Genomic DNA, 27668 nt, shown 5'->3' on the forward strand with positions numbered 1-27668 from the left:
GACTAGTAAAGTTAGAATTTTATTTCCTTACATTTTTTTGACATCACAAATTTCGGAAATTTATTACAGTGGAAAAGGCCCTTGAAACAGAGAGTCCAACTCACAATGAGACAAAAAAAGGATGTTGGGATGAGAGCGGACCCCAAGACTTTTGATATTTACAGGTGAGAAGGGCTGAGTTTTCTAGAGCATTAATTCTCAAACTACCAGTGAGTAACAACCAGTGAATCTCGGGAGGCTTTTAATGCTTCGGTGTGTGTTTTTTAATCATGCTACCAGGTGCTGGAGACAATGCAACATAAGTTTCATTTCCAGTCAGGGGAAGAGTTTAAATCAATGGGGCAGATTGTGGACAAAGTCAAAAACCCATCAACAGAATCTCCTTCAATGGATAGTGGAGCATAACTTTTATCATCTTGGACTCCACTCTTCCTGACACCTGCAAACCAAAAAGGAACTGGACTAATCCCCATGCTGGTTGCTGCTTGTCCAAATGGCAGGTGAGGCGAGGGCTGAGCAGGATCGGTGTGGATGGCACAGTCCAAACTAGCAGTTAGCACCGAGACTCGACTTTAACCTACACCTTCTGTTTGTGGCATCTTCCCTTGTACTTCCAGGTTAGCAGTACAGCTCTAAATAAATTGTGGGAGAAATTGCTCCTGGATGTAGCTTTAATTCCTATATAACAAAGCTTGAAGGGATAACCATTCCAGTTAAAGGTGCAATAATCAAAGATGAATCTATTTCAAAGGCTCCGCACCATTTTCGCCCTGCAAAAACAACCACTTCAGAAATTGACAAGGCAGTCCAAGCAGACAGGTTTGGTCTGAGGGACAAATTGGATCAGAGTTTATGCTAAAGCCAGACATAAAGACTCAATCCCAAGAAGAGCTTCTTGGGTTAGAATACACTAACGATGGCATGTAACTAATCATATTAAATCAATTCTGCTCAAATTCTGAGCTTGCCCCTGATTACTGGTGAATGAGAATTATTCTCAACATCAAATTGGGCAGGTGCTGTGAAAAAATTGATATAAATAAGAAGCTGTAAACACAAATGGAGAAGAAGCTAATTAAATACATTTTTTTTGTCCAAGTTATTCATCCTGCCATATCACAAGGATCTTTTATTGGAGGGTGGCATATACAGAATACGTGCCAAGCCTTTGGTGAAGTCTTCCTCTCTGTATGCAGAGCAGATGATGGCCCAGAATGGAGGCAATGAAGTGTTTCCTTAGCATCTTCTCACCTCCTTTGGATTGGGCGGTGTGGTGGGAGGGGGATGAGTGAAAGGAAGAGGCACAGGAAAAAGAGAACATTTTCTTCACAGCAACTGGAGAACATCCCAGACTCTTAGCAACTGCCTCAGTCTGTCACATCCATATGTCTCAAGGAGGCAGTCATCCCCCAAAGCTAAGAGGCCTGTTGAAATCTCGGGTACCAAATGGCAAATCCTCCGTTGGGAGAATCTACAGAAAATTCTATTTCAGATTAAAAACCCACAAAATAAGCCAGAAATAGATATATTAGCTTTGGGGAGAAAAAGAAAAGAAAACCTCGCACGTACAACCCCAGTATGCTGTTCCAGTAACCTTTGTGCCCCACGTACAGGCACAAGAAGGAATACAGATAGGATGGGCCCTGATTCATGGGGATGAACCCATACTGAAGAAGCTGATTGCCCCTTTCTCCCCATGACGAGATGACCTCTGAACTGCGGCATCAGTGCACAGGAAGTCAAGAAGCTGCTCTTACAGGCAGGTGCACTGCTGCTGTCAGGAGACCTGGGGGAAGAAACCATAAAGAAGGGATGATATTGAGTGGAACACAGGAAACCAGCTTATACCATGTCAGACCATTAGTCCATCAAGGTCAGTAATGTCTGCACTGACTGGCAGTGGCTCTCCAGAATTTCAGCCAGGGGTCTGACAGTGCTGAGGACTTATGCTAGGCATCTCCTGAGAGCTGCTTTAGCTGCAGTGGTAAGGTAGGCCAGAGGCACGCTCAACTTTGCACCTGAGGACCTGTTCATCTTCTCCTGTTTTGTAACATTCCCCTACTGAGTGGATCTGTAGGACAAGGACCACAACACAGAGCATGACCAACAGCATCCATAGCAAAATCTGGGATCTTGAGAATGATTTTCAAAATGAGAGTATTTTTATCACACTAACTCCTAAAGACTCTGGATTGGATCCAGACTTAGTTATACTTAGAGAAAACATAGTGAAATCAATGAGACTTAAGTAAGTCATGCCTAAATTAAGTCCCATTGAGTTCAGTGGGACATCTCTAAGCATGACCAAGACTGGATCCAACCCAATCTGACCAAGTGGGCATTCCCTGCTAAATTTTAGAGTGCTCCCAGACAAGCAGATTTGTTAGTGACCAGCACTCTGAACCCAGAGCACCAGTTTCTCTTGGCTCATGCATTTGTTTGGTAGGGGACAGATCATCATGCTAATAGGAGAGGCACAGAGGAGGAACTGTTGTCCCAAAATAATGATGGTAACTCTAAACCCACGCAACAGGAAGTAACTCTTGAATGGAGTACCTCTCACTGCACTCCTGCTTGTTTCCTGCTACTGTTGATCTCTGCAATATCTGGAAGTCTCCTTAGAAACCACAAGCAGTGCTCTGCTCATGGATATCAGAACTCAGAGCATTAGTTTGAACAAATCGGCATAGATGCCAGTCTTTCCCACACTGCCTCCAAACACGTACTGCATTCTGTCTCACACCTCCTTCCATTCAAGGTAGATGTTTTTCCAACCTTTCAGACTCACTCAGGGCTATCACAGATATAACTTTACAGATGTAGCTAGCAGCTATGTTGTTCTTTCATTTTTACTTTAGAGTAGATACATGTCCCCCGATCTGGATCCAGACCCTAGTGCAGAGAGCAGGAGGACTTTATCCCACCCAACCCTCGCTCTGGGCTTGATCAAGATCAGGCCCCGGGCACCTGCAATTTCCATTCCAAAATAGGGATCTATTTGCTTTATCAATCACTATTCTGCAACAGAAATTGCAGGCACGGGGAGGAGGGGGATGATCCATATCTAGAGTGAAAATGAAAGAAAGATGTAGTTGTTATTCGTTCAGTCACTTCCGACTCTTTGTGACTTCATGGACCAGCCCACGCAAGAGCTTCCTGTCGGCCGTCGCCACTCCCAGCTCCCTCAAGGTCGAGTCCGTCACCTCCAGAATATCATCCATCCATCTTGCCCTTGGTCGGCCCCTCTTCCTTTTGCCTTCCACTTTCCCTAGCATCAGCATCTTCTCCAGGTTATCCTGTCTTCTCATTATGTGGCCAAGTCTTTAAAGCAATGTCTGTTTTGGCCCTCAGGAAATTGTGTAGTCCATCTGTGGGTTTCCTGGAGCTTTAGTGTTCTAAGGCGAACAGTCTTGCACCTTAGTAAGCAGCTAAAGGCAATCAGGATGATTAACAGAAAAAAAATGTTTAAGTAAAAAACCACAAGTCTTTGAATGTAAATCCCACAGGCCACTGATCCAGTGAGAAGACGTTGCATTTCAAATGTACCTTTAATTTTGATGCACTGTTTGATGACTTAACGCTGGGGTCTCCAACATGGCACCCGTGGGCAGCAATGATAACTGCCAGGCTGCCAGCCACTCCTGATTTTAATTTTATTTCTTAAGATTATTTTAAATTATTATTTTAAACCGAGAGGCTGGCATGCTGCAAAGTGAAATGCTGCCCTTCAGCACTACCTTTATTTGGGTTCAAAGGAATGGTTTTGTGATTTGGAGTTCAAACCCTACTTCTGCTGTTTAGTTCAGTACTTGGACAAATTACTTTTCTTAGCCTCAGTAGTTTTCCTTCTGGGAAATCAGTGTTTTAGGACCAGCCATGCCCACTGTGGTAGCCATTTTATGAATGGGCAAGTCCTCCCCCATGGCAGCCATTTTGTGAAAGCACCCACATTCTCCCAAAATTCCAAATGTGCCCCCCAACCAGAAAAGTTGAGGACCCCTAAATGCACCAAAAACTCAACTAACTGGAAGTAAAAGCTTGATCATTACTGCATCTTTGTGTTATGTGAATAACTGCCCCCCCCCCCCGCCCTTGCCGGTCCACCACTGATGCACCAATTCTTTTGATGTAGGGCATGTGAGCATAGCTGTCTGACACAAATTCAAGGAATCCAGTCCTCTCATATACAACTGGAGTCTGGCCTCTTTATATTCAGCAGGGGTGGGGAATGGGTGGCCTTCCAGATGTTGTTGACCAACAACTCCCAACGTCCCTCACCGTTGGCTGTGCTGGCTAGGGCTGAAGGGAGCTGCAGTCTGACAACATCTGGAGGGCCACACATTCCCCCACCCTGACATAGAGGGTGGAAGGTGTGGGGGGGTGCCAGCATGTTCACTGTCCAACCTGTCCCTAATCAGCTTGCAGTTAAATCCCACCAATATGCTCTATACTGGCAGGTGACAGTTCGTAACAGCTTTAAATACATTCGTTCCAGATTTTCTTCCCTAATCTCACTCTCAGCCTTTTCCTTTGGGCTGGAGAATCATAAACAAGAATCTGGGAGCTTTGGAAGGGGAGGGGACAAGCTCTCTCCCCGTAGGACTAGATTAGTATGAATTCTTCCACAGGAAAAAAAGAAAAGAAAAAAAATCCACTTATTCAAAAATCTTGCAGAGTTCAGTGCAAATGTGATTCATTTTCAGTATAGGAATTATCACTTCTATATATACTGACATAACAGAAACCTCAATTCCCCTTTCTGGGATGCTTCCAGTATGACTCGAAAATGTTGACATCATTCCCTGGTTCAGTACTGTGAGTTTTTAAAGCAATCACATTTTAGTTTCTAGAGAATTAAGGCTAACAAAAGTGATGGAGTGCAAGCTCTACACAGCTCTCATACCAGGGGTTGCAGGGCTGCACTGCCCCTGCCTCAAAACTATGGCAAGAGGCCTTAGCCAAGTGGGCAAGAGTTAATCATGGAAGGCTTTCTTTGCAGGGTTCTGTCTCCCTTGATTGTACATAAATGATTCAGCAGCAAAAATGTGCAAACTCCACATTGTCAACCAGCTTGTATGAATATTTAATAATGCAAAATAGAGCTGGGGCGATCGGACAGGATTTGCCAAATCTGCGATTGTGTTTGATAAATATGGATGAGTCTCTCCACTCCCCCTCTCCCCCATCCCCTGTTCCCAAAGCCCAACGTGGAGTTATCTTCCCTTAACAGCCAGAAAATTACATGCAGAAGAGTCTCGATGCATAGAAGACACAGTGACATGGAGAAGGAAAGGTTTAGGGTAGGCACTGGGGAACTTTTCTGGGACTGGCTGGGCTGGTGCAAAAGAAACAGGCTCCACTTGAACTGCAATGGAACCAGACTGCTGGTGTTTTCACATCAAAAAGTTTGCAGATCAGCTTTCAAGCTGATTTCTGGGAGAAAGCTGATAGGAGCTGGGGAGCATCTGGTTCAGGATGTGACCCTGCCCTTAAGGATGATAGTGTCCATGTTGCAGGTGATGAAAGTGTGGATAGGCTAGTTCCTGGCAATGAGCATACAGATGTCAAATGACAGCCATTGATGAGACCAAAGAGTTGCAGAAGAAACTGGTCATGAACAGGACAGTTGAGAAGGACAGAATGCACAGAAGGACAGAATGTTTTATATCAGTGTGATTATGTGACAGTACTAGAAGTTGCCAGGAGAAGATGGGGAAACTTGATGCTAAAAGAGAACACAGAGATAGTGGACATTTCCGAAACTTGGTGGGATAAAGAGAGTCAGTGAGACACAGCTATCCCTGGACATAGAAAGGCAAGGGAGGGTCATATCGGGAGAGATGTTGCTCTAAATGATAAAGAGAGCATTCAGTCCAGTAACGCAGAAATCATAAGAAGAATAAAGTTTTTCACAGAACCACTGTGAGTGGATGGAAATTCTGGTTTGCATCCAACATTACACTAGTGAGAAAAAGTACAAGAGGTGAAATTGTTCCACTTGTGCAACCACTAGTGAAATAACTAGGACTAGTTAAAACAAAACCTAGCCTACTGAAGTTGTGCTAAGCATTGTGCAGCAATTAGTGCAATGGCTTGTTGAATGGCTTGAGAAACACCCAGTGCAAAGGCTTGTGTGGCAGCTTTTGTAACAGCTTGTACAACGCCTTGTCCAACAGCTGGTGAAAGGGCTTGTGCAATTGCTTTTTACAATATAAAAATAGAAACAGGGAAATTATGTGATTATTTCAATTAAACATACTTTGGCTTAGTTACTGTAGGTTACTGGTTATTCCAAAGGCTTCCTGGAAAAGATGACTTTTGAGAAGGTTCCTGAAGATAATAAGGGGCGTTATCATATGGAGGTGTTCTGGGAGTTCATCTTTAAAAAACCTGCAACTTATAACCAGACGTGGCCTACTTACTGGAAGATTAGAAGGTAAGCAATATAACACTTCTTTTAAAGAAACATCCCAGTAGGGGATGGAGCTGGGAAATTACAGGCCTGTCATCCTAATGTCTGTCCTCGGTATTTTGACACAAAGTATCAATAAAGCTGGAATTATTACACAGAAGAACAAGCCTTGGTAAGGGACGATCAGCATGGGCACTGCAAAGGGAAGTTGTGCCTTTCCAGTCTTCTTGAGTGCTGTGAAAGTATCAATACGCACAGAGGGTGGTCCTGAAAGCACTATATAATAGGATTTCCAAAAAGCTTTTGACAAAGTCCCCTGGCTGCTGCCCACAGCCCAAAGCTCTTGAGTAAACTTAGCAATCATGGGATAAGATAAGCAATCCTTTTATGGATTAATAACTGGTTAATGAGCAGGAGGCAGATGGTAGGAATGAACAGACTAACCAGCAAAGAGATCTTGGAGTTATGATGGATAGCTCAATGAAAACATAAACTCAGGAAGCTGAAGGATTATCATGAAAGGAATATAAAATGGCCAGCAGAAGATGATGATATTACAAGCTGGGTGGTCTAAACTTTAGGGAGAACTTGAGACAGGGCTGCTGTTTTCAGTGGCAGCCCTGTGTCAGGCATGATGTCCAGTTCTGCCCTAAGAGTTGCACAGAAGGAAGCATTTCAGCAGGTGCAAAATTCAACAACAGGGGAAGAATCTGCACCAGGTGGAACTTTCTTCATTCCGCTATTACAGGCACAGGAGCCTGTCTTGGAAGCTGGTCTTGGCAGCCCTAGAGATGCCCGAAGCACTGCAAATATGGGAGGCAAACCGGCTTGGCCTGACAGTGGCTATCTGCGCTCTACTTTGGGGAGCATCATTCAGTCTCCTCTAAATCTCTGAGCCTCTGGCATTCATAAAATATATCCCAGTGCACTTCTGAAGCTCCAGCCAGCAACCTCCAGCTTCCCATTCATTGTTATTCACTTGCTGAGCTGACTGCAGCACAGACTCCTGGGCCTCACACACCGAGTAGCCTGGCAGCTGCTCCTGGATCAGAGCGATCACTTGGGGGGGGGGGGGTGTTGCTACAGAAGCTGTTCAGCTTCGATGCCTCTTGAATAAGAAATTAACTGGCATTTCCTCCTCCTCCTTCTTTTTGTCTCTGGTAAGCTCCTGTACCCTCCGTCCCTTCCCACCTCAGCTGGATCACAGCCAAGAAAGCTTGTGATAAAAACAGCACTGAGGAGGCCATGGGAGCAGGAAGCAAACAGGTCCGAGCTGTAAGGCCCCGAATGTCAGAGGCCACTTGAGATCCAGAACTGGAGACATCGCCATTTCTTAACAGGCCAAAGTGAATCCTCAGATCCGAGTGCTGAATGGAAGAGAACAAAACTCCAGCTCTGACCATTACACAGTGTCTGAAAAAGCACCACTATGCTATTCTGACACTATGGCCCCTCTTCCCAAAAACTACTCAAAAGGGGGAAGAAGATGAATCGGAAGCAGGACTCCCTCCTATATCACACTGACAGGGTGGATTCAGATGTCCTGTGAGAGCCCACATGGTAGCTACTTAAAAGTTTACACCACCATGATGAATGTAGTTGTGCAGAGACAAGATTATCCATACACTCTGTGGCTAAACCCACAGCATGACCACCTCTCCAGGTCCCCAGTTTTTGGAGTATTTGCTGAAGGGAGGTAACCCTAAGCATATCCATGTAATTTTTCCCCATTCAGGTCTAATTCCCAATAGTGCCTCCAGCTAGACAAAATAGGAGCGACGTCCTATGACATGTCAAATATTGAAGCAGCATGCTTGAAAAAAGGGGTGAACTTGAGTAAGACGCATGAGAAGGTTTATCTCAGAGGTGGGGTACCTTTCTTTCCCAGAGGGCTGCATTCCCTCAAGGGAAATCTGTCAGGGCTCGCACGCCAGGGGTGGGCAGGGCCTGAGCCACTCCACACTGTCTGTGTCTCTCTCTCATGCACACAGATCCATTTACCCCATCCATCCATCCATTCCTTGGCTTCGTTTTCTCTCTTTCCACTTCCATCTCTCTTCCCCACCCCTTTTAGGTCTCTCTCTCTCTACTACTCTTTCACTCTCCTTGTCCCCTTCTCTCTCTCTTTCTCCCCCCTCCTCCTCTGCTGCCTTCCTCCTTGCCCTCCCCTGCAACAATTAGGTGTGTTTGTGTGTTTGTTTTTTAAAAAGCAAGCTTGCCAAACCTTTATATTAATATCTATGCAGCGCACTCAAAATGGTCAGTAACTGCCTTGCCCCAATCTACTACAGAGGTTGTCAGATTTTATGAGCAACTCGGGCCAGTTACTCTCTTTCAGCGTAACCTACCTCAGAAGGTCGCTGCGCAGGTAAGATGGGGGAGGGGAGACACCCTTATAAACCACCCTGTGCTCCTCGAAGGGATGGCAGAAGAACAACAACTGGCAAAGACCTTTTTATTTTCCCAGGCTTTTCAATCTTCCAGTTTTAAAAACTGCATTACTGCGTTTTTACATTGCTGCTAGATTTGTTCTGTTTTAAACTTCAGGTTTTTATATTATGTTTTACAGTGTTATTGTATTTTACTGTTTAAAGTTTTGTTTTGTGAACCAAACTTCGGCTACTAGGCAGTATAGAAATGTAACCAGTCAATAAAATATGGATTGTCTATAGCTTAAAAGTTGCCAAACTGAACAGAGGGAGAGTAGCTGGCATTTTCCTTCGGGATAAAGAAGGCACGGGTCCCTGCCCCAGATGCTGCCATCACTGCTTGCACTGAGGACAACAGTCACAGTCCACCCAGTGTGGCCCAGTGCAGAGCCAAGGCAGTAATCCAGAACGCTTGGGCTGAAATCCTATGCATGTGTAGACAGAAAAAAGCCCTACATCTCCCAGCATTCCCCAGCCAGACAATAGCACCATTAGCCATGCTATTGTCATCTTGTGTTGCAAAGACGGCTTCTGAGAGCAGGACCTGCAAGCTCTTTTTGCAGGTCTTATTATTCCCGCTCTGTGCCAGGGAGGTTTGTTTAAGGCCCATCCAAATCCATCTCTACCTGTCTGGACAGCTGTCATTTTATGAGGGCCTTAGAGAGCACAGTCCCCGATGCACCTGCAGTGAACTCCACAAAACAAATTGCCTGATGTGGGTCCCAGCAAGCGAGTTTTATTAATAGCTGGCAAAGCCCTTGTGTGTGGCCTGTGTGCAAACTCTATTAGTGAGGCTGATTCCCCCCAGGCAACAGTGGCAGGCAATGCCTCCCTGCTCTTGCAGAATAAACTGGAAGAAATAACTGCACCGCAATTTCAGCCAAAGCTCAGCATAGCCTCAAGCCTCCTTTACTTCCCAGTAATCCCCCCTCCTCCTGCAACTGTGATGGTGCATGAAGTGACCCACAAGTGCGCTGGATGCAGTCTGATCTTTTTCAGACACATTACCCTCCAACCCTACCTTTGTGTGCATTGTTCTCAACACAAGCACTCATGCACGCACACGCACACACTGTGTGAATTAAAACATCAGACCTGGAGTGGCGGGGAGAGGCCAGAGCCTAACTGGAGTGAGAGTTCACCAGTATTATCCACTAGCATTAATTTATGCTTTGGTGTTGAGCTATGGAACCTAAGGCTGCAATCCTATACATCAGGGATGCACAAACTTCGGACTTCAATTTTTGCTAGAAGCCTGAGACTCAGTTGGAGCCAGTGATAAATGGGGCTGTTCACACAAGAGTGTGCAACAGCCCAGTGCAAAATGGGGCTATTCATACTCAGTGACTGGCTTCACACAACACATTAACCCACACTCAGTAGTTGAGTGTAGGTTGTTGGTTGAACCATGGGTTAATGAGTTGTCAGAACCCAGGACATTTTCCTCAGGGTGGCTTGTTAACCATGCAGTGTGGCTTACTTTTCTTGAATAAGCCACCTTGAGATCCCATGATTTGTTGTTGGATTTTTCAGGGTGGTTAACAAGTCACACTGCATGGTTAACAAGCCACCCTATGGAAAAAGGCCTGGGTTCAGACAACACGCTAACCCATGGTTCAACCAACAACCCATGGTTCAACAAACAACCCACATTCAGCCACTGAGTGTGGGTTAGCGAATTGTGCGAACCCAGTCGGTGGCTTGGGCAGTTGGACATACACCAAGAATTAGGGATCATGTACATCTAAGCACATGGTCAGCCCAGGAATTTGTGATCAGTATCAGAGCTAAGCTGGCAAGCACTTTCATACAAAAATCTACTCCTGGATTTCCCACTTTTTCAGCAAACTAATTTTGGGTGGAGTTGGGGAGAAGCTTCTTAGCTTTTGCTATTGTGAGACAATTGGGAATTGGAAACCCTTACTGATTTACTGCAAATCACTCAGTGATCTACCGGGATCCTGATCTCTCTTTGCCCAGTCCTGCTATGCACATGTACCTGTGAGTAAGTCCTGTTGAAATATTAGTCCTAAGAAAGACCTCTGCCTGAGGCCTGGACAGCTGCTCCTGGTCAAAGTAGACCAGTCTTTCCTGATGTACTGCCGTGTTGGACTCCCAGGGAATGATGGGAGTTGCAGTCTGACACATCTGGAGGGCACCCAGGTTGGGGAAAGTTGGAGCAGACAATACTGGGCTACACGAACCAAGGGCCTGACTGAATTTAAGGCCGCTCCATACATTCAGAGACTGAGGAACAACACGGGGCCTTGATGAACATGGTCTGGCTTAAGCAGCATCTCACATTGTCATGGTTTTCCTCATACTAACAGCAGAGTGTAGGTGTTAGAGGAGGTGTTGGCTGATATTCCCCCAGGGTTAACAACAGAGTGTTTATCTGAGGGAGAAGGAAAACAACTTCTACAGAAACTGAAGTCTGGGACAGATGGGACTGGAAGTAGTAAACTCCCAAACCAATTCCGTCCTCCTTCACTCTCTTCCTCTTCCAGCTGCCAACCAACAAAATTCCTACCATCCCCCAGCAGTTATTCCATGCTCCCTCCCCTCAATTCCAAACACTAACCCCAAACATGGTTCATTCCAATATCATCCAACAGGTGTGGGAAGAGGGGCCAGGAGCTGTACAAGACAGGTGTGTTCTCTCCCCAGTCATTGCTTCCCACATCCAGCAGCCCCTTTCTATGTTTCTGAGCTCAGCAGCCATTTGCCACGTCTGCAAAGCCTTTCCAATGCTGAGGCCCAGGATCCTCAGAAATCTGAGAATTCTGCATTTACAATACATTTAGAGCTCCATCCTATTCATGTTTAGACAGAAAAAAGTCCTTCAACTCCCAGCATTCCCTAGGCAGCATGGTTGGCTGGGGAATGCTGGGAGTTGTAGGATGCTTTTCTGTTTTAATGTGCAATGGATTGCACCCTTTGGTGCTAAATTATAGCATGTATTTACACATGTGAGGAAAGTCCTTGTCTTTTGTATGATGCATATTAAACTGCTGTAGGCAAAACACTTGTTACTGTAGCTGTTGTAGAGTTGTGATGACCCCAGAAAAAATGTCCTTATTTACCTTACAAGGCACACAATCTGCTCTCTCCCCACAGCCCCCCCCCCATTACAATCTGCAACTTTCCTCCTCCCCTCAGCTCAGCACATTTGTTCCCAAGGAGCAAGTTGTGATTTGGCCCCCTTCCACCTCAACTTGGCTGGCACAAAGAAGACGGGGTAGTTTACTTACCGTGACAGTTTTTATTCGTCCCAGTTGCCTAGTGCAGCTCCAGCCTGAACGATTTATTAACAATGTGCACAGCTCCCCATCATCACAGGGCTCCATCCCACACCACTGTTTGTTGACAATGATCTGGGCTGCCAGACGTAGCCATGGATGTCAAGGAGGAAGGGAGGCATGGAGGGAGAGAGGCCAAACCAAAAGAGGGAGGGAGACAAAAATTAGATGCACATATAACAAGAACAATTGATTAAAAAAAAAACAAGACATAAGGTAGCCTTCCCCAGACAGGTGCCCTCCAGATGCATTGGACTACAACTTCCATCACCCCTAGCCATGCTGGCTGGGGAGGATGGGAGTTGTAGTCCAGCACATGGGGGGCATGTTCGGGAAGGCTGACATTGGTTTTTTTCAGGTGTTCATTTTACAGAGCAATAAAAGTGTGGTCAGGCTATCGCCCTCACAAATGAGGCACTCCCCCTCCATGTCACAGGAATGGGAAACCATGATACAGGGCTACCTTGAGTACAAGAAGAAGGCTGTAGTTGTATGCATAGTTACGCAAGAGTAAATCCCACTGAGCAGAGTGGGATTTACTTCTTCTGAGTAAACATGCACTGGATTGCCCTGTAAATACGTTTCCTTTGTCTTTGAGAAAGGCCCTTTCAAAAGGAAGGATGAGAGTACCTGAGATGCAAAGGAAGCAGGAAAGAAAAAAGGAGTGGAAGTAAGAGCAGAAAAGAGTGTGCCTCAAACCTATTCTGCTCTATGTTGTAGTTATAACACCTCTGAATATGAGATAGCAGCCACCTGCGGGCTCAGAATAGCCTCATACTCACCACACATATCAAACATCCACCCACAGGCAGCAGACACATCCCCCACCCCGCATAGCAACATAGGTAGCATGTCCCCATTGCACAAGCACCACACAGCACATAGCAACACAAGATAACATGTGCCCACACACTGGAGCCTCCGGGAAGCTTCCTGCAGGGCCTGGAGGTCTAAGAGAGCATTCAGTGCATTTTGCATTCGCTTCCTTCCTTCCTTCCTTCCTTCCTTCCTTCCTTCCTTCCTTCCTTCCTTCCTTCTTAATCCAGAGACTCCCCAAATGTGACTGAGCAAACCAGCTTCCTAGATTCGAATAGTCATTCTTCTCCTGTGGAGCGATATCCTTTCCAAGCAGCTCAGGACCAGGTCAGCATGGGGCCCCAGCGGGGTTTTTCTTCGGCTAGGACTGGTGACAGGTATTGACAGTGCTTTCTACCAGACTTCTGTCAGTGGTGGCAAAGTGATTCTGACCGCTCTGACCAAGGCACGCGAGGAGCAGGAATTTGCTCCCTGGTGCTTCTCTTTGCTGCAAGATGTTTCGCAGCTAGTATTCAGGTCACAATGAAACTTTCGTATGTCTTGACTGGGCCCAAGGGCAGGGTGCCAGTTCCTCTGAATGAGTGCAGTGGATGTGTGCCTCACACCTTGTGTGCTGGTCAAGAGGCCTGTTTTTTGCAAGTTCTCGGGCTTCCCCGGAACCCTTTCTTCACGGGGCCCAGCTCTTTGATCTGTTTTTTCCTAGGCTGTGGGCAAGAATAAGAGCTGCTAGATGAGCTATTTGCCTTGCACTGATCTTAGCTATCATTGGAGAAACTCAGCTGGTTTTTTGGTCTGACTTGGAAGATGTGAGCACCCCTGCTTTAGCTCCGCTGGTAGTGACATGTGGCTTTAGAGTGGGAAAATCAGTGATCTCTGTCACCACAGGGGCTGTGATGTGCATCAGTAGGAGTATCAGGAAACCTCAGCATTTCTCTGCACATTTCATGATATCCCTGTTCCTTGTTGGGCCTGATGCATAGATCTTTGGAGCAATCTATGGAGAGAGAAGGCAACCTTGCTCTCTTACCATCTACACATGCAGGCTTTGCTTTAGTTGTTCCAGCGACTTGGCCCCTCCTACAGGCACACCGCGCCGTCTGCCTGGCAATCATCCTCTTGGGATGGCTCATGTCTCTGTCCAGTGCTGTGATTTCACAGGTCCCCACTTCCAGTTCCTTTCCTGCAGTAAGACATTGGGATACAAGACAGACTCAATCCCAGCAGAACAGGACAAGTATTCTGCCTGTTCACCAGAGCGGGAAACTAGAAGGCAGGCCTCTGAGGTTAAAACTGCAGCCAAAGGTGGTGGCAGTCCCAGAGGCAGTGCGCCAACTGAGAAAGATGCCCCAGGACAACATGGCAGGCAGCCTACTCCAATGAGTGGGAGAGGCCTGCTCTCTGATCCAGTGGCTGGGAGACCAACACAGGTGCATACAAACCCACCAAATGCATCCTGAAAAATAGAACAGGGTTCAACCATGCACATCTCATTAAATGGAAGATCCTCACATAGTGGCATAGTGAATGCATGGGCACTACACTGCAAATGCAACCATGCCCCACGGAGTAGCTCAATGTGCATATGTACCCTATGATAATTTTTGCGCTAACAACAAAAAACATTCTACTGGATTTGAAAAAAAAAAATGGGCGGGCTTTGCATCCTCCAACTTTGGGGCATTTCTGCATGAGGCTTTTATTCCGCACCTGTACCAAAGCACCTGCTTCCAGATTCTTTGTGGGATTAAGATCAGCTCCTTTACATGTTTTCCAGGGGGGAGGGTTCTTTCTCTGACTTTCTATATGTTTCACTATACAACAGCTAGATGGTGCTGTGGTATAGCAGAATTGCGCAATTACACAAGACTCTCATTCCACCACTTCTAAATAATACCAGACTTTCCTCCTTGGGAAAAACCCACAAATCATAGTTGCAAAGCACGGGAGAGGACCTGGAGGATGGTGACATCATGAAAAGAACCCGCAAACTACTGTGAGTGAGGAATCATGAGGGCACAATAAAAGCCTTGTGTAGAAAGGCTCTTGGAAACCAGGCAAGAGGATAAAAATTAAGCTGGGCCTGTGCAATTTGGCTAGTTGGCTACCCTAATGCTGATAGAAGAACTTGGCCCACTGTAATAAAATAGCTAACTGGGGTGATACCCAAAGCCAGCTGACCCAATTGTCATTCACACAATTAAGCTTTGTGGTATGTCACTAGATCCAGAAAAGGCTGAATCCCTTTCTTCTCTACTGCCAGGAATGGGCACTACACTGGAATGGAATGCTGAGGAACTACTAGTTTAAAATTATTACACCATAGACAACACAGATGGGCAACATCCGGGGGTAGGGGGCTGCATCACACCGCAGAGCCCACTGGGGGCTGCACCCCTACCTCCCACTACTGCACCACCAAATTTGCCACTGAAATTCAGTGGCAGCAAAATCACACTCCTGGGAGGCTTCTGGGAGTGCAATTCTGCTTCCAAACAAGGGGTACCCTCTCTACACTTCTTGTGGTTTTTTTTTTAAAAATCGCCACTTTTTAGTCATTGCCATGGCAAATCTGGAGGCCGAGGTTGGGGGTGGTGGTGCAAGAAAGGCCAGGGAGTCTGCATGCAGCTCACATGTTGCTCACTCCCAATACACAATAAGCATGAAACAACAAACCAACAGTCCTATTGACGAAATGCTGATCCAAGACATCTAAGAGACAGAATCTATCCAGGGTAAAGACTGGACTCTTTTATAAATGTTGTAAGGCACCTGGCTCCTCAAACTAGGGTCTGCTGCCTTTCATTTGGGTGTTTTACTTGAAGAGCCACCAGCAGCCACAATAAGGGTGCAATCCTATGCATGTGAAGACAGAAACAACTCCTACAACTCCTAGCATTCCCCAGCCACCATGTAGCTCGCTTGGGAATGCTGAGACTTGCAGGACTTTATTCTGTATAGGATTGTGCCTTAAGCGGACTTAAATATGGCTGCTTTACACAGGGTGCTTCCAGATGGAGGTCTCGTAGCACTACCCATCAAAGGGTATCATGCAGCTATTTCAGCCTGCCTTCTTTAATGGATTTTCTGTGGTAAGAGAAAAGAGAGAGGAAGCAGTGGGAAAAGATGGAGGGCTACAAATAAGGCATTGGCTGGTCCCCCCCCCCCCCGCCCCATCCTGTGAATGAGGCAGAATGGTTGCACACTAAAAGCCTTGAAAAGATTCACTGCTTGTGCAACAAGGTTGCAGGACATTGCTTCTCTGAATCTTACTTTGTCTGTTCTACCTATCTACTTGGGCCTGCCAGGTAGATAGTAAAAGAATCTACATGGATTCCTTCAGCTTCTGTCTGCTTCCTTGCTACTTGTCCTGCTATCAGCTGTTATCCAGAAAAAAAACACTGGGTGCTCTTACAGAGGACTGGAGTATCCCCTGCTGGGCAGGGGTCACCCACCCTGGTTAAGAACATAAGAAGAGCACTGCTGGATGAGACCAAGGGTCTATCTAGTCCAACATTCTTTTCACACAGTGGCCAACCAGCTGCCCATGGGAAACCCATGAGCAGGACATGAGGGCAACCCTTCTGCCCATGTTCCCCAGCAACTCATATATATAGCATATAGCCATTGGGTCTAGTAGCCATTAATAGCTTTCTCCTCCAGGAATTTGCCCAACCCCCTTTTAAAGCCATCCAAATTGGTGGCCATCAGTACATTCTGTGGTAGCAAATTCCATAGTTTAACTATGTGCTGGGTGAAGAAGAACTTTATTTTATCTGTCCTGAATCACCCACCAATCAGCTTCATGGGATGGCCCCAGGTTCTAGTATTATGAGAGGGAGAAAAATGTCTCCCCATCCACATTCTCCACATTGCTAATCTACCCCTGATTATTACTTCATTTACTACTCTATGTCTGAATTCCCTTTAATTCTTTGCTGGGTCTGGCTGTCTTGTTGTAGTGTATAAAATATGGGAAATATGTATTTCCCCCCTTTAAAATAATAATAATTCTGTCCCTTTAAATAAGTTATATCCATTTCCCTGCTTCCCCTATTAGATGGATAACAACAGTTTCTCATTTCCTCACATCTTCTTCAATGGCATTTGTGTGATGAAAACATACGAGATCACTGGGATTTATACAGGCACATGCAGCGGCCTTTTCATATTTATTTGGACTGTAATATATACATTCAATCTCCAGCTCTCTCCCTCTTTCTCCAGGAGAGAGTTATTTGTTATCTGAATAAGTAGATGTGAGAGGCTAAGACATTTCTATTAGAACTGCACGCGCTGGGCATGATTTACCTTGCTGCATGCTCTTTTATAACTTTTCCTGCTTATGATGACTAGGGGCCCTGATCCTGTATGATGGTTCAGTGCTACTGATGCCACAAGGGAATATTCTCATTATAACCTGGTTTTATAGAACTCGTGTGCCAATAACTCCATACTCTGTAGTATCAGTAGGGATGTACAGATTTTGTTAAATCCATTCCATCTGTGTTTCACGGACTGTCTTTTGTTCCGTCGTCTGCTCGTTGACGGAATTGGATTTTTTAAACCAGAATTTAATTCTACCTGGGCTAATTCCCATTAGCGCTAATGTGCACTTGTGCTAATGTGAATTAGCGCAAATCCCCCCTCCCTCCCAAAGTGAAAAACTGGTCGGCAAGTCTGCGGACTCTGTGTGACTCAGAAAAAGCTGGTTCGCTGGGGAATCTCCAGGTCAGATTCATAGAAATCAGAACTCATTTGAATCCGCTGAGGATTTCTCAGACATCCCTCAGCATCAGCATATCAAAGAGCCCCAATTTAGTCATGTGGGGATGCTTCAGTATCTCAGCATTGCTGAGGGGCAGGGCTGGCCAAAGACATTTTGCTGCCTGAGGCAAAGGATAAGATACCCCTCTCCTCCATTCCACATACAGAAGCCGACCAGACTGACAGCTGAATCTCACTTCAGCACTGGAGATGGGAGAGCAGACTAGCTTAGGGAGCTCAGGGCAGGCTCTGTGGCATTCATAGCTCTGTCCTCCAACACCTTCCTGCCACTCCCCACCCCTGGCATCCGCTGCCCGAGGCAACTGCCTCACTGTTCCTGTGGGTAAGGCTGGCCCTGCTGAGGGGGCCATTTCACATAGCAGTTCTGTTTGTTGCAGAGACACTGCATGTATGCATGTTGTGGACATGGGGCAGGTCTTGCAGTGAACCAGGGCCCTGTGGCACACGCCCCAGAGTGTTTAGAGTTGCTCTCCTGGCTGCCATACTTGACAAGTTGACTACAGGAAACACTGGTGCAGCCACAGCAAACACAACTGCATGTAAACTATGAAGCAATTTCAGTGCTGAATGGTCCTGCAATAGGTTATTAATCTAATTTGAGGGTGATATACTAACTGGGGACAATTTGAAGGTGGTGAAGTTTGTAGAAGGCTTTCTCCATATCTTCCTGTTTCCATACCTAGAGCCAGTCAGACACACATTTAGGTAATAAGTAGTCTGCAAAGAAGGGATCCAGCGGCATGAGTAGCAAGCGTCTACATGTACTGCTGAGTTCAGAAGCAGCAGATGGGATGGGCAAGAATGAGGGAGGCTGTGTGTATGTGGGTGGCTGCTTTCTATGGGAATGCTGTAATGGCATCATTTATGGATCAAAGTTGTGAGACCCCCACAATATAATTCAGCCTTCCCCAACCTGGTGCCCTCCAGATGTTTTGGACTACAATTTCCAGCATTCCAGACCATTGGCCATGCTGGCTGGGGCTGATGGGAAATGAAGTCCAAAACATCTGGAGGGCATTAGTTTGGGGAAGGCTGATATAATTCAACAATCCTGCCCTTCCCATGTTCTTGGGGCCTTAAGGTTTTTCTCTTCTTACTGTTTTCTTAGGATATGTCCTGGACACCCCAGAAACCGCCAGTATAATCTGCACCATGTCCAAAATGGTGTCCCTAATAAACAGCACTTCAGGGAGCTGAGAGAAAATATACTACATGGAAGAGGTACAAACTAATTTAGGGATTTGATACTACCATCACTGGTCTTGCATCAGAGTTGCTTCCATTTGGAAGTGCTCTAGTATTGGATGTTGTACCTCATTATAGAGTTAGTAACTTGCCAACAATGTTCCCCACAGTGTCTGTGCAGGCACCGCAAAGAACACTGCTCCACTCAAGGGTGGATCTTGAAGCGGCAAGCAAGACCATCTTTCTGAAAGTAAATTTACTTGTGGTTAGGCACCCTGGCCTGCTCCATGAAAATGAATCTACCTACGGGTAGCTGTGGCACCTTGCCCTTTCAAGCAGCGCATTGGTCCCCACTGTGTATTACAAACATGCACAAGAACAGTGCAGAAACCAGTAAGGGATGGGGGAACAAATCAAAATGAAAAACTAAGACACCACTCTGAGAAATATTGATTGAAAGTAAAGAGGGAAACTCTTCAGCTCCTTTAACTGTCTGAGCAAAGAGGTGATTAAAGCACATTAAGGGATAGCTGCCATGTTCTGTGATCTCAGAAATATGCCCTAAAGTGTAGAAATGCAATTATAATCTATGCCAGTGATTGCAACAGTAGAAACAAACAGTACAATTTATTCCAGGCTAATTCTTCCTGGAATAAAAATGGCTGCTCTTCAACACCCAGTTTCCTAATTTTCTGGGTGCACTAATTGCTGAACAAATGTGCTTTAGATGAAGAAGTGTTTTTTCTTCTTTACCCCAGAATCTAAGTACCAACACAAAAAGTAAATACTAAAAATATTTATGTACCAGGACTCATCTATTGCATTTCATTCTACATTATTCTTTGTTTTTAGATAAACTGACTTGCTGAAGTCTGAAAATTTTTGAGTGCAACCCTCTGTTCAAAGGCAGGAGGCGCCCTGATGCACCAACCATCAACCACACTGCACATGAACCCACCTAGAGATGGGCAGTAGATCAGGATCTACTAACAGACTGCTGAATGAATTGTAGTAGATTGGCAAGGGTTTCTGACTTCCAGTCATTTAACAACAGCAACAACATAAAAGCCCCCGCGCGCCTAAATTAGGCTGTTAGTATCTGTAGAATCTCAGTTATAGACTTGTATATAGAAGTCATCCTGGTGGGTAGCAAATAGGGTGGAGTAGGTAATTGTCTCTGTCCCTGAGCCATCATTTTGCAAGCAGCTCCACCTCCCCAGTATTTTGTACCTGGCTCTGGCTGGTGGACATCTCAGGGTTCTAGTAAAAAAAGAAAGCAGATCCCACAAACCTGACATTTGCTCATAAGATGCTTCATGTGAGCACACCTTGGACAATTCCAAAGATAATTTAGTATTGTTTTGGTTAGGAGTGAAGAACCAGCAAGTCCCTGGTTCAAATCACATATTGGCCACACACTCACTAACAGTGCAATCCTCTGCATGTCTACTCAAACTACATTGCATTGAGTTAAATAGGGCTCATTCCCAGGTAAGTGAGTTTAGGACTGCAGCCTAAGTGGTTCCTGGGCAAGCCACGGGGAGGGTCCTCACATCATGCTAAACCACCCTGTGAATAAGCCACCATGGGTTGGTTGTTCACTTGCTAACCCAACAGACCATCGGGCTTGCCATGGCTTGTTCCCCCCCTCATTCCCCCTCAGTCCTCCCCTTGGCTCTGGCATGTATCCCAGGTGCCTTTGCTGCAGAACTCATTTTTTCCTCAGTCCCTACCTCAACTTTCGCCACTCTGGCTGGGCGGTTCTGTAGTCATTCCCAGCAACCCCTGATGAAGTCACCCTGCCAGGCTCAGAAATACAACAAGCCACTGTGGGTATTAACAATCCTAAAACAAGGCATGGGTACTCAGAGTGGCTTGTTCATGAAAAATAAGCCATCCTTCAGAAATTGCCCCAGGTTTGCACAAGACGACAAGCCACCATGGTTGATCACTGTCTCTCAGCCTCAGTCCTGTATCTGCAATCTGCATCGGCCTACTTTATAAAGACAAGGAAGGGACAAATTTGGGGAATACTCTTTCTCTAGCTTTATTATTTTCCTGCTTTGTGCTAGCTTTTTCTTGTGTGTGTTTTATTAAATGTAATCTCTCTCTACCTCTTGACTTTCTCTACCTACTAGTATAATCAACAGTTAGCACTTGTGTATCTTTTTACATTTGCAGAGTTTGGCATTAATACGGACCAGCCCTCCCCAACCTGATGTCCTCCAGATATTATGGACGGCATCTCCCATCATTCCTGACCATTGGCCATGCTGGCTAGGGCTGAAGGATGTTGAAGTCCAAAACATCTGGAGGACACCCAGTTGGGGAAAGCTGATATAGACTAACCAGTCCTCATGCACCTCCTCAGAGGCAGGCATGACATATTTATTATCACTCTTGGGAAAACGGAATAAGCCAAAAAAAGGCAAATTTAGCTTTGGGTTTACACTTATCTCACTGACTTTATTGGAATCACCCCTCATGGATGATCAAATAGAAGCTCCAGCAGCACATGGCAGCATTGTTTTGGGGTTCTCTCAAAGAACAAGGCTTTCAGTAGAAGCTTTAGGTCACACATTACCATATTGAATTAACATGAAACCCCTCTATAGTTTGACATGTATGACAATCCTACTCTGGAATGTTCTGCTGTGAATACACTGCTTTGTAAATTTCAAATCCCACTAGATAGTGAATGAATCTGAAGTCGAGGTGCATGTTACTACTGACTGTTGCTGAAACACAGCTAACCTTTTACACAGCACACATGACAAATTTCAAGCTCCAACTCTGCAAGAGCAGAGTTCTTTTGAAATGGAGGTGCTTCAGATTGTAAGCATCTTCAAAATTCCAGCACAGCATATATTATTCAAGACTAGAGTATATTGTATGGAAATGGACAGTCATTGCCATGTTGATCACAGAGAAGGGAGGCACAAAAAGGATCAGGTGCTAGTTTTAATTGGACACAAAAGTTGTTTGCTCAGTAGTCACATTTTGGAGATGAACAGAATTCCTGTAGAAGAGTTGCAGTAATAGCCTCCTGGAACGAGGCAGAAGGTCTGGTGGCTTTTTAATGGCTAAACCAGCTTAATTAATGAGACCTTAAAGACTAAACATCAAACTAGTTAATCATTAAGATGCCACGGCATTCTATCTTTTCACTGCACTGTGTAATGCCCTCTGACAAAGAGACCTGTGTTACTCAAGAGACTGTCTATACCCAGGATATACTTTTAAAAAAGGCAATGGGGTTTCCTTGCCACAAAAGCAGAGCAATGAACTGTGAGCAATCCCCCTTTCACCTGTTTTGCAAACTGCCCAGTGAAGGACGCTGGGCAACATGCAAGTGGCCTTGTGACCTACAACACACCTGGGGCTCTGGCTGCAAATCTGGCAGTCTCTTGTCTTTTGCATGCCAGAGGCCAGCGTCGAACTCATTGCGCCTGCCTGCCTGGCTACAGCTGCATCATTTGAATTATTGCATAAATGTTTAGCTACAGTTGCTAATTGTGACATTATTTATGGATCCACATGGATCTGCAAAGTGCCCCTCACATCCTGGTTTGCAAGAGGCCCTGTCTTGGGAGCTCTCAGTGGAGTGTTTATGCTGACAGTGCTCTTTATGTTTCTGGGTGAGTGAACATCAGCACAGGATTTCTTCTGCAGTTTCTGGGCTTGCAGGGCTGTTACGCAGTGTGAGCTGGGAGAAAGGAAGTAGAGGGAAATCCAGGGTGACAAATCAGTTACTTAACAGGGCTTGTTCTTGCTACCTTAGTAGACACGATTTTCTTGGTTACTATGAAAACAGAATACAGACAGATGAACAGACGCCGGATTCCTCTGGAGTAGAGATGTTTGCTGTCCCCCAAAACTCAGACTCCTCCAGGAAGCCAGCATCTGAAAGTGGGGCCCTGAGCCCAGTGTAATTGAACCAGGGTAAAACCAGAGACCCCACATAGTCATGGTGGTGCCAGCGGTGTGGGGTCTTCTTAACCTAGAGGTGTCCCTTCATTTTTACCCCATTGTGAGGTCGGACAATCATGTGACCAGGGCACATGGCCACATCTCCCAAAATAGTTGCTTTGAGCCTCATAGTGAATTTCATAAAGGCCTTTACACTTCTGTTAATTAATACCTCATCAATTGGGTTGGGAAGTCAAAGAGGTGAGATATTCTCTTGAGAGCTGAAAATCAATGTTACTAGCTTACCTTTTTACAACCCAGCCCCACAGGCCTACATGGAAGGAGGTTGCTCTTCCTTTGGGAAAGAAAACAATCCTTTTGGGGATCAAAAGAGCTACTTTAGTGGGCTCTAGGTCTTTCAAGTGGACCTAGAGTTATCACAGTGCTTTTGGCCTTCCATTTTCTACTACGCTGGCACCTTCCACTTAAGGGCGTTTGGAACAGAATGGATGAACTAAATTAAAACCCACAAATGGCAAGCTTGAGAGTTACGATCTTCAGGCTGTAAAGAGAGGGACCCAATATGGCCAAGTGTGGGGTAGTGATTACAGTGTCAGGCTAGGACTGGGGAGTTCCAGATTCAAATCCCCACTTGGACATTAAGCTTCCTGGGTGATCTTGGGCCAGTCACTATCTCTCAGCCCAACCTACCTCACAGGGTCGTGTGGGGGAGGAAACAATGTGCACGATCTTGAACTCCTTGGAGCAAATGCTGGATCAGTGGACTCTGGTGGCTCCAATGCCAGTGGGGCAGTAAACCACTCTGAGTTTCAGTCAGAACTGCACCTTGGAGAGCTCCTTTAGAGTTCTGACTGAAACCCAGAGTGGATTCACCATCCCACTGACATCGGAGGCACCAGACTCCACTGGTCTGGATATAAATGTAATAATACATACATACATAAAATAAAGTAACTCACTCAGGCTCACAAACCCAAGTTAGTGGCAGGAATAAAACCTGGCCTTATTCAGAAGCATAGGAAGCTGCCTCATACCAGGTGAAACCATGGTCTGCCTACGAAGTATTGTCTGTTCCAGCCTTTCCCTGCAGGAGTTTTAGATTACAACTCCCTGTGTTTTGACCATTGGCCATGCTGGCTGGGGCTGATGGAAGCTGAAGTCCAAAACACCTGGGGGGCACCAGATTGGGCTCCCCAGGGACTCAGGCAGAGGCATTTCCCATCACCTGTTACTTAATCCTGTTCCATGTTTCAGCTCTACCATCAAATATCGACTGAGGTGAGATCGGCATCTTAACCCACAGCAGGTGTCCTGGGGTCATTTATGCCTAGGCCTTTGTTTTTAACTGCATAGAGAAGTTCCACTCTCTCTCTGGCAAAAGCATTGCAATTTAGTGCATGCTAAGCACAATAAAGTACATTATCTTGTAGAAATGCAAGAGGGGAAGCCAGAAAGAGAAATGGAGTCTTGAAAACGGGCAACTCCTTATGTCAAAACCAATGGTGGGAACCCCTCTTCACTAGGAGACAGAGGTGCTTTCCCACCATGCATGCCTAACTCCCATTGCAAGAAGGCCTGGCCCAATGGGTAAGGCTATCTCCAATGGAACTGCTGATCCCAGACTCAATCAGTCCCCAAGCTCTCATGCAATAAATATGGCCACACCACTCTTCAGCCACACACCAGTGCTGCTCAGAGTAACAAGCAATCCACAGACATGGGCCACACTCAGCCATTGGTGAGCCCCATGAGAAGGTTAATCTTTCCTTCTTTGTGGGGATCTTTCCAGTAAAATTCTCCTTGTAAGCATAGAGGCTGCCTTCCCCAACTTGGCGCTTTCCAGATGTGGCAGACTACAACTCCCATCATATCCAGCCAGCATGGCCAATAGCTGGGGATGATGTGAGTTGTACTCCAAAACATCTGGAGGTTGCCAGCTTGGGGGAAGGCTCCATTGAGCGGTTCTGCTCTGCAAAATCACTCAACCCATTAGAAAGAGTCTGTGGAGTGATTCTACTTGTATGTTCCTACAGAATTATAGAAATGTCCTTGCCTGGTAGGCCATGAGCAATACAGCAGCCAAGAACTGGCCACTTCAAACAAGATAGCAAGGAAAAAGAGTTTGGTGCAGGGAGAGTGAAAACTCATAGGGCAACCCTAAACCTGCCTCTTCAGAAGTAAGCCCTACTGAATTCAACAGAACTTTCTCCCAGGCACCTTCCCCAACTCCACTTCTTTTGAATGTGCTGGACTATGACACCATCCCAAGTCAGCATGGCCATTGGCTGTCCTTCTGTGTTCCTTGAGTTCACTCCTTTTCTGAGTTTCCCATTTTTGTTCTTTTGTGTTTGATTGTTGAGGGGAGGTGGTTCTTCTTGGCTAGTATAATCATCCTCCAACTCTGTTCAGTGGACCATCAAGTTCAGAAGCCTTCTCAGATTTATTTATTTATGACATAACATCACTTGTAACCTAAACCTCCTGCCAGGAGGGCTGTTGTGTCACATGGAGCCTGAGCCTATGAATGTTTCCTTGGAAGCCTCACTGTGTATTCCCATCACTCTGCATTGGATTAGAGCTTTAAAATGTCCCATCTTCCCCTCCGGCAAATCCTGCCACCTGTGTGAAAAACCTGTAGGGAATGAAATGGTGTTTTATTCCTTTGAAATTTACATCCTGAAAATGACCCAGAGGAGCCACAGAAAGAAGGTCTGGGATTGGTTGAAAGTGATGTCACCAGTCTCAACCCCCCCCCCCAACTCTTGCCTTTGCTGTATTTTATAAAAGGAGAAACTGGCTCATTTTTAATTAAAAAGGAACAAAAACAAACTTTGACTGGACCGGAATGTCGCTGACCAAATGTATCCATGTTGTTTTCTTGGACTTGGGCAGAAGCCATCTTTGCCCAGCCTAGTCTTGACTCTGTTTAACTTCGTAGTGGTGGCGGCAGGGGCAGCAGGCAGCAGCATGGTTAGGGGACTTCTAAGTCTTCTGCAAAAGGTTACCCAAGCTGTGTGCCATAGATAGCCCTGATGCTGCTATGCCAAAGTGTTAGTATTTCAGCTAGCTTGCATTTGATTGCTTTTGTTTTCTGTGCCTCTATATTTCTGTCACCTTTGTCAAGATACGTAATATCTTTTAAAGTATTCCTGACATTTTGCCTGGGGGATTCTAAAGATGCCCTTATTATAGATGCTTTTATACAATCTGAGTAGGATAGCCTCAGACCCCAAGGGGCAAAAAGAGAGAAAGAGCCCCTGAATCTATACCCCTGTGTGGCCATCTGGTTGTGCCCTCCCTTTCTGGCCTAAACGTCGTCGTAGGAGGGCTGATTATGGCAAAATGCCCAGGTGTAGGGGTTGATTTAGGTGTGCTTTACGCATTCCTTTCCTCTTGTATGCAACCTGTGACCCCAGGATCTGAGACTGAGGGAGAGGAGAGAGAGAGAACTTCTCTAGATCATGGCCTCAGCATAGGGTCAATTCAAACGTGTTGGCTCACTTGGAGATGACATGGGGGAAGAGGCCCGTTTTCTGCGAGACCACAAAGCAGAAGGACAAGGCAGTGCACGAATCAGGTACGAGCTTACCTTCCTTGGGTGGGTGAGAGTACAGGAGCCAGAAGAAGAGGAGGCAACAAAGTATAGCGCTTATCCCTGTAGACAGCTCTCTCCATCCGGCCAGCATCCTTATAGACGGTTTCCCCAGATGGGCCACCAGCTGGGGCCAAAAATGGTTGGAAGCCCCCACCGCCCCCGCCAAAAAGTCCAGACTTTCTCTAAATCCAACTACCAGGGGGGCGTTTGCCTGGCACGGAGGGGTTCCAGCTGTGACTGGGGCACAGCTGCATTCCCTGGACAGCAGAGCAAAGCTGTACACAGCAGCATTAGGCCTTTTGGGGGGTGGGGAGGTGCAGTTCCCAATGCAACTTCACCGAGGCCCCAATTTGGCGCCTCTCTAGTCTCACCCCGCGCGGTCCAGGGTTACCATTAGCCTTCTCTCTCACAGGATCCGGGCGGCGGCGGCGGCGGGGGTCTTCCTCCTGACAGGCTGCTGCTATCCCAAACTCCACCGCTCGCCCTGGAAGGAGGAAAGGGGAAGAGGGTGCTCTCCAACAACCCGAGCTGCACCCGTTAATCGCCTGAAAGGATTCCCTGGGATCGCGGCCAGGGGGACTCGCCCCTTCCTTTCGGCGCCGGCAGAAGTCCCGTTCGTGCGCGATTCGGCGCTTCACTTACTCGCGGCCTTCCGGCTCCTCGGCGGTTCAGCAGGCGGAGGTGCGGCTGCGGCGCTGACTCTTCCTCCTCGCGCTTCGGTGCAGTTTGCCAGGCAAAATTCTCGCCGCGATGATCCGTCCTCCCAGAGCCCACCCCACTGGCCGGCTCCTCGCTGGCGCCGCTGCCCGGTCACCGGGCCTCCTCAGGGCGCAAGGAGGAGGATTCATCCTGGGCTGTGCAAAGGCTGGGGGGGCCGCGGGGGGGAGGATGCGGCGGGAAGGGGGGCGGGGCGCCTCAGCCACCCGCTCCCGCACCCTTCGGGGGTCACGCGTGCCCTATGGAACCCCCGGGCGCCTGGGGGCGCGTGCGCCGCCTCTCACTCGCGCGCGCGCGCGTTTACGCCCGCCGAGGCGCGGCGAGGGACTTTGGCTACCTGTGGCAGCCGCTTGCCCGGGGTCCGACCGGCTCCCGACCACAACGCGGCAGCGAGATCCGTCCGGGGGCGGGGGAATCTCCGAGCCTGTGGATCAGGAGCCAATGCGGGGGGGGGGGGTGCGCGTCAAAATATCTACACGTAAATATATAACCTGGAAGGA

At 46.6% G+C, this 27668-nt stretch overlaps 1 protein-coding gene across 1 annotated transcript; it reads right to left on the bottom strand.

Annotated features, from left to right (window-relative positions):
* On the bottom strand, positions 1-27162 carry LOC146348376 (chemokine-like protein TAFA-5). The gene is made up of 4 exons (XM_084848308.1): positions 26446-27162; positions 13984-14136; positions 12093-12220; positions 1-1786 (listed from the first exon to the last, which is right to left on the bottom strand). The coding sequence occupies exons 1-4, from the start codon at positions 26540-26542 to the stop codon at positions 1778-1780; spliced, it is 387 nt and encodes a 128-aa protein (XP_084704434.1). The 5' UTR covers positions 26543-27162; the 3' UTR covers positions 1-1777.
* Between the last annotated feature and the right edge of the window lie 506 nt (positions 27163-27668).

Source organism: Heloderma suspectum, chromosome 4, assembly GCF_057233095.1.
Source record: "Heloderma suspectum isolate Gila_16-S chromosome 4, 16-S_ref, whole genome shotgun sequence".
NCBI lineage: Eukaryota > Metazoa > Chordata > Lepidosauria > Squamata > Helodermatidae > Heloderma > Heloderma suspectum.

Excerpts from the sequence above, each read along its gene's own strand:
- LOC146348376 (XM_084848308.1), bottom strand. The coding sequence starts at position 26,542 with ATGCTGGCCGGATGGAGAGAGCTGTCTACAGGGATAAGCGCTATACTT. Across the intron at positions 14,137-26,445 it reads CTCTCACCCACCCAAGGAAG|GAAAGGAACTGGAAGTGGGG; the intron begins GTAAGCTCGTAC and ends GTCTTACTGCAG. Across the intron at positions 12,221-13,983 it reads AAAGCCTGCATGTGTAGATG|CCCAGATCATTGTCAACAAA; the intron begins GTAAGAGAGCAA and ends TACGTCTGGCAG.